Source organism: Lindgomyces ingoldianus, assembly GCF_010093535.1.
Source record: "Lindgomyces ingoldianus strain ATCC 200398 unplaced genomic scaffold BDR25scaffold_3, whole genome shotgun sequence".
Lineage (NCBI taxonomy): Eukaryota > Fungi > Ascomycota > Dothideomycetes > Pleosporales > Lindgomycetaceae > Lindgomyces > Lindgomyces ingoldianus.
In genome coordinates this window covers 770,941-778,744 of record NW_022985164.1, presented here as the reverse complement: position 1 = coordinate 778,744, position 7,804 = coordinate 770,941, and the positions used below count along the sequence as shown (strand labels likewise).

At 31.5% G+C, this 7,804-nt stretch overlaps 1 protein-coding gene across 1 annotated transcript; it reads right to left on the bottom strand.

The window, feature by feature from the left end:
- Positions 1-6,808: 6,808 nt before the first annotated feature.
- BDR25DRAFT_309751 (uncharacterized protein) lies at positions 6,809-7,372 on the bottom strand (the record flags this gene model as incomplete). The annotated part of the gene is made up of 5 exons (XM_033691113.1): positions 6,809-6,820; positions 6,878-6,941; positions 6,975-7,041; positions 7,091-7,289; positions 7,364-7,372. The coding sequence occupies 5 exons, from the start codon at positions 7,370-7,372 to the stop codon at positions 6,809-6,811; spliced, it is 351 nt and encodes a 116-aa protein (XP_033553181.1).
- Between the last annotated feature and the right edge of the window lie 432 nt (positions 7,373-7,804).

Below are 7,804 nucleotides of genomic sequence, written 5' to 3'. Positions count from 1 at the left end.
AGTAGCAGAGCTTGCTGTACAATGCAAAGGATTAATCTGCTATCCTAAGGGATAGGTAACTAAACAAAGTACCTTATAAGGCGTAGGTACTCTGCTGTTACTCTTCCTAAGGGATAGGTAACAAAACAAAGTACCTTGTAGAGTGTGGGTACTTTGTTGTTACTCTTGCTAATTTGCAGTTAATTAAATTAACTACTAATTAGTGTTAAATAGGCTCTAACAGCTAGCTGCTTATAGTATAAGCACTTAAGTAGCAAGAGTAAGAGTAGTGTATAGTGTGCACAGTGTACAAGGTAGGTAAGGTAAGGGCAATATGTTTCTAGTTCTATTGCTCTTGTCTTTCCTCTGTACAGAGGAAAAGGGGGATATCTAGATGTTCGCGCACGGAGGTTCGCGCACAAGCATCATGTGACATAGATACGTGATCCTGCTCGTGCGCGATCGCTCGTATCCAGGCCGCGACGCTGCTGCTGCGTACGGACAGTAGCTATATATAAAGTTTTATAAAAAATAATAAATAACTATAGCGCTAGACAACCTTTATAAGCTAATTCTACAGCTAAATTATAAAAGCTAGGTAATAAAAAAAAGTAGGTAATTGTTAAGACTATACTTAAGCTATATACGCAAGGAATTTCCCTTTAAATAGCATTTATAGCTAATATAGCTAATTCTTTACGCGCTAAGCATAATCTAGGCTATGTTTACATAAACTAGCCTAGTACATTTATAAAGTGTTATTTAGAGCTTAAAGTAATATTTAAGCGTAAGTATAACTATAAAAGAGCTTTTTATAAGAGTCCTAGGGTAATTTAGAGCAGGTTTAGCCTTATAGAGAATATTAAAGCTAAGTATAGTATCTAAGATAATAACATATATAACTTTAGTAAAATAGAGTTTATAATTAGCTAAATATCTTTTAACTATACTTACGCTTAAAACTTTACTTTAAGCTCTAAATAACACTTTATAAACATACTAGGCTAGTTTATGTAAATATAGCCTAGATTATGCTTAGCGTGTAAAGAATTAGCTATATTAGCTATAAATGCTATTTAAGAGGAAATTCCTTGCGCATATAGCTTAAGTATAGTCTTAATAATTACCTGCTCTTTTTTATTACCTAGCCTTTATAATTTAGCTGTAGAATTAGCTTGTAAAAGTTGTTTAGCGCTATAGTTATTTATTATCTTTTATAAGACCTTATATATAGCTATAGCATATTTCTTTAAGAGTTTTATGTTTTATTTAAAAGCTTAAAGCGTAAGCTGTATCTAACATTCTTTTAGCGCGTCTAAGTAGTGTTGTAGGGAATGCATTAGTGTAGAAAGAGTAGTTTAGTGGGGTCTTAGCAAAAGTAAGTAACTTAGGTGTGTGAGCAACTTGCCTGTGAAGTACGTTATTTCTTATTTTTATTAATTCTTATTACTTCTAAAGCTTATGTTATAGCTAATTAAGATGCTTCTTTTCTAACAAGAGTATACTAGCTTAAGAACTACGCAAGCTAGCCTCTCTAGTTTATCTAGCTCTAGTTCTATGCTCTTAGCAAAAACCTATAAGACATAATTAATCTAGATAGACTAGACACTTTAAATCTTATAGACAGCGCTCTAGAGATGCCTACACTTAGAGTAATTACTGCTAAGAACTCTTTAAAGAAGGCTAACATATAGTACTAGACTAATATTGCTATGTACTAAGCTTAATTAAGCAACTAGGCTTCTTACGCAACGCGTCTTTAGACAATCTAGAACTAGGTTAATGCAACTGTTGCACTAGAGCTCCTTAGACCTGAAATAATGCAGCTTATGTTAGAGAACTAATCTACTCTATAAGCACTTATATAAGCTTTAAAACAAAAGCTAGCACTAATAAATGTAAGCATAAAATTTTTTATATAAGTAAAGTATAAAGCTTACTTTACTAAGGTAAAGCATAGTACTATAACCCTAAAAGCTTAGTACTAGTAGTAGTACTTTTTATACACTAAGGTAAGAACCTATAAGATTCTTAACATAGAAGGCTAGCTAGCTGCATAAGACTTCCTAGACGCCCTAGCTCTAAAGCTTACACTAGACTAGGCGCGCTTTATGCACTAAAGAGTTATAGAAGCTAGCGCACTTAGTAAAAAACCTTTAATAATTTAGAAAATTAGTAAGATCTTCTTAATAATGCTTTAGAAGCACTTCTTACATGTAAGCAACTAAAGCACAGGTATATTTATAACACTTAGTAGATAATTAGATAATAATATAGCCTAATTTATTTTAGCCTAATTAGGCTACCTGTGCTTATGTAGAGCTTTAGAGTAATCCTTTTATTTATAAAAAGTAGTAGACTATAGAGACCTTATATTAGTAGTTACTAAAAAGCTAAAAAAGCTTAGTAAAACTGCATATTAAAAGATTTTTAAGAGGCTTAAGTAAGTATAGCATAAAAAAGTAAAAGCTATACTACTTAAAAAAGGCTATATAATTCTAGATAAAGCTTCCTCTGCTCTAAAAGCTATTAAAAGATTAGATAAGCTAGCATTTTTAAAAAGCATTATTACTACACTTATTAACTTAGCGCTTCTAGTAAAACTAGAGATGCATATAACTATAGATTTTAACACTTACCTACTCTTTATAAGCATAATTTTAGACAATAAAAGTGCTATGCACTTAGTAAATAGTATAAAGCTACTTATACCTAAGTTATTTAAAAAAGCTTAAAGTTTATATATAGTAAAAGCTAGCACTTAGTTATTCTTAATTTAGAAAACAGAAACTAGAAAGCTTAGAAAGGTGTTAAACAAAGTATAAAAAGAGCGCACAGAAAATCTTACACTATAAAAGGTAGTTATAGTAAAAGAATTTTACATTAATATTATCTTAGAAGCTTATTTAAGAGAAAAAGGACTATAGTATTTAAGACTTAACTATACACTACATATAAGTACACTAAAAAAGAATAAGGTACTTATAACACTTTACTAAGAACATAACTTTATATTTATTAAATATAAAGCTATTTTTTTCTACTTACTAGTGCAAAGTGTGCTTCTAAATTACTAACACTTATAGACTACATTTCTATGCTTAGACTTAAAGGAGCTTTAGTATGCGCACGTAGGACACCTAGGCTCTAAAGCTCTACAGGCTTTAGTTAAAAGCGCAAAGAACATATAAATAATAAGTACAAAGTAAGTACACTATAAGCACTACGCAACAACACACGCTAAGTAAGTTATATTAAGAAGACTAAAAAAGTAAGCTCTCTACCTATTCTAAAGAATTACATAAGACATGTTTAATATGCTATTAGAGTGTAGCAGAGCTCTATAAATAATAATTATTAAGAATAAATATAGCAGTAAAATTTTTTATACTTTTTTTAAGTAAAAATGCTCTTAGAAATCTAGAGAGTAATAAAGAACTTTAAAAGCATAGTGTTTAATTAATATAAGCTTTAGATTAGTAAAATATAGTAAAATAATAACACTACTACACTCTCTTAGCATAGAAAGTTAAGGTATAAGCTTTAAGTAAAAAAGTTTAGCATTAATATTAAAAGCTTTTTACTATACACTTATAAGCTAAATAGAGCTATAGAAAGAGCTAAATAAGAGATAATTATAAAGTTTATTAAAATAAGAAGTAGCGCAGGACTCCCTAAGAAGCTCTAGCTAGAAGTAGTAGACGCAGCAACATAGCTGTATAATATAAGCCTATTGCACGCATATAACCTATGCTTACTAAATAAAGTCTTAGACGCGTAGTTTACTAACTACTTTAAATACTATAAGCTAAAGTAGGTAAAAAGTGCTATAGCTAATCTAAGGCCTAATTAAAGCAGGACCTACACATATAGCTGTTACGCTTACCTACTTAACAGGAAGTAAGCAGCTAGGCGTTAGAAGCAAAGCTTTAAAGTAACTTTATAAGGCTACATAGAATATTTTATAGGCTATAAAGCTTTAAATATCTATAAAATATAAGTCTTGTTACTTAACTAAGTAATTACTATAAGAAACATAGCTTTTAATAAGACACACTTTTATAAAAATAAAAGTAATAAGCTAATTCTCTAAAAAAAAGCCTTTAAAATTATTAAAATTTTTAATAAGTAAAGTAAGATTTATAATGTAAAAAAAGCCTTTAAGCTTCTACCTTAAAAGTTAGATAAGTAGTAAAGTAATATACTAAATTAAAGGCCCTAAAAGTGTAAGCTTAAAAGTATAGAAACTAAAAAGCTTATTAAAACTTAGGTTAGCTAGCTAAAGAATTAGCACTTAAAAGTAAAAGTAACTGCGCAGGTAATAAGCATAATAAGTAAGTTACTAAGAATTTGCGCAGTTTCTAATAAACATATAGCACTTATTACTTTAGAGCTAACTTCTAAGCTAGAGCTTACAGATAGCTCTACAACACGCCCTATACAGGGTAGGCACAAGCATACTAGTAATTTCTAGTAAGTGCACTTAACTAAAGAAGCAGATCTACTAAGCTTATTAAGTTAAATAGCTAACTTGCTAGTTAAAAAATTAACTTTTACTTTTTATATTAAGACATTATCTTTTATAGCTTTAGTTAAAGTAAGTAAGGCACTTTTTAAACATGTGTATAATAAAAAAAGCTAGGGACTAGCTACACGTATAAGCTAAAGAATATAGAGGCAAGATCCTAATAACCTAGGTAAGCCTATAGGTGCAGGAAGCAGAGGTATATATACAACACTCTTAGAAAGAAGTAGTATACGCATTACTCTAGTTAATCTAGAGCACTTTTAAATAAACTTTTTTAAAGCATTTATTACTTATAATAATAAAGCGCTTAAAACACTTTATATAGTGTTTTTTATAGCTGCCTTTTTTAGGTAGCTTTAACTAAGAGCTTATAAGCTTCTAAAAAAACTTTTAAAATAAAAAGATTTATATAAATACTTATATAAAAATCTTTTTAAAATTATAGTATAAAAAGAGATAGCTACTCTACTAAAAAAAGGCACTTAGAAAAAAATTATGTAAACTAAAGCAATATTTAAGCTGCTTCTACTAAAGTAGGTATTTACATATAAATTTAACTAAAATAAGTATTTTGCTAAATGTAAAGCTTGCATTTGCGTACGCAGTAATCTCTAGAGTAAGGACTTACTCTAGTTAACCTATACTACTACTCTTGCAGCTAGATTCTTTTAAATAGTAATAGTAATAGCAGCTTAATTTAACCTAGAGATTAGGTAATATAATGTTATAAGTGCGTTTCTAAACACACACTATAAAAGTAAGCTAGAAGTAACATGCAAGCTTTTAAAAGGCTTTATAAAGCCTAGCATGTGTGTTAAGCTTCTCTAAGCCTTATATAGACTATGTAACTTACTAATTTTATAGTACTAAAAGCTTTTATAAGCTTTTTAAAAGCTTAAGCTTATCTTATTTAAAAAAAAGCTATGCTTATTCTTTAACTATAATTACTATATCTTACTTTTTTTATGTAGATAATATACTTTATATTTATTACTATAATAATAAGTTAGAAGCTTACTAATTAATTAGTATAATTAAAAAAATATACAAGCTAGAAAATTAAAAGCTATGTAAATAGTTTTTAAAAATTAAAATAATTAAAAATAAAAAGGCTAAAATAATCTAGCTAGTATATAACACATATATTAAAAAAGTAGCAAAGAAGTTTAACTTTATAAAAAGCGCACTTTTCTTAGAAACTTTTTTACTATTAAAAGAGCTTATAAGCAACTAGGGATTAGTAATAAAGTATAAAATTAAAGAATACTAAAAGTGTGTAGGATTAATACTTTACACTATAATTATAGTGCGCTCTAATGTAGCGTTTGTAGCATCTTAGCTCTCCTACTACCTAACAAACCTAGGAAAGCAGCACTTTTAGGCAGTAAACTAGGCAATTGTGTACCTGTACTGCATAAGGCATATAAGTATATAGTATAAAGCACTAGAAAGTGTGTAACTTATTATGTGTAAAAACACATCTTTTGCTAATTACATAGAGACTAAATAATTATTTTATAGATACATTATTTTACTTATTAAAGAACTAATTTGATAAAAAGTAGCTTTTTAGCTAATAGTAACTATGTTTATAATAAAAGCTAAGCTACTTGCTCTAGCGCACATTATAAAAGAATTACTAACTTTAAAACGCTTCTTTAAAGAGCTTACTCTAAAGCTAGGCACACTATAGCAGATCTACTATAACAACTAGCAGATAATTAGGTTAGTAGTAGAAGAGAACGCTTAGATAACTACCTACCTACGCTACATTAATATATAAAACATGTAGCTGCGCTAAGAGCACATAAAAGAATCTTTTAAAGTGCGCTATATTAAAATAAGTAATATGCTAGTAGATAGGCTTATAAAGTACCTACTAAAGTAGTAATTTAAGCACTTTAAGCAGCTTCTTAACTTTAAAGACATATAAATAAGCTTTTAAAAGAAAAAAACATTAATTATTAATAGTAAAGACATTTTTACACTACTTAAAAATAAGAGGGCTATTTACTAGTAGAGACACTTCTTTATGCTATAGAGTTTAAGTAGGGATTTAATACATAAGATGTGTAAAAACATAGAAAACATAAAATGCTTAAACTATAAGAAGATTAATAAGCTTACTTAAGAGCTCCTTAGCGCGCTAGCAACGCGCTAGGAGCCTAGGGGAGACAACACCTTGCTTCTTCTTCTTTACTACTTCTACCTTCTCTTCTACTTCCTTTTTTTTCTTTCTTTTTTTTTACTACTTTCTTTATAACATTTTTTTTTAAGTAGAGCTTAAACTACTAGCTAAAGCTAGAACATAGCCTATAGCCTGTTAGTTTAATCTAGGGTATAACACATAATCTTTGCAGAGAAGCTTACCTGCTTGTCCTCTATAACAAGCGCTGCAACAAGGCGCTGCGCATAGATAATAGTAATAGGGGAACTATAAATAAGTTAAAAAGCTAGATTACCTTACACACTGCTATAGAGCTTACAGAGGTAGGTAGCTGTGCCTAGAGGAACAGCGCTAGCAGCGTAAACTGCTAGTGGCGGAATTATAGCACTCCCTACTAGAGCGCCCTGCAAGCGCACTCTTTATGGAGCCTAGACAGGACTGCGCGCGGAGCGCACTAGGGGGAGGCCGGCAGGGAGTCGAGGCCGGGCCGGGGAGCGGGCGCCGGCGGGGGGTGGCGGGCGCAGCGCGGCGGGGGGTAGTGGGCGCAGGCTTGCGGGCAACGCGGCCCCGCAGAGCAGCAGCACGCAAGCGGGCGGCTCTTTTAGCTTTATTAAGCTACAGATGCATGTTAGTAGAGATTACAGATAAGTTTAAAGTTATTTTTAAAGCTCTTAAAAGCATAAACTTACACGCAGCATGTTATTAGGACTTATAGAAAAGAAGCTTAAAAAGCAGCAGAATTTATTTACCTCTGTTGCAGTAATTACAGCACACATGTGACCTGCGCTGCCTAGGGAAACAAGCATTGCGCTGCCTAAAGCAATAAGCATAAACATAGGGTAAACGCACAGCGCTGCTCTAACAAGCTAAGTTAACGCTTAACGCAGGTGAGCTGCTGCGCAGCTCACCTGGGGGGTGTGTCGCGTATACTGAGAGCCTTGGCTGGGGCTTAGAGCCTGGGACTGGGGCTTGGAGCCTGGTACTGGGGGCTCAGAGCCTGGGACGCAGCTCAGGATCTAGAGATATTATGTTCTAAAGCTTAGTGTATATAAGGAGAGCCCTCAGCTCTCTTAGATAGCAGAGTTACTTCATCTAATCTTCTAAACAGCTACTGCTAGGCTATTTTATCC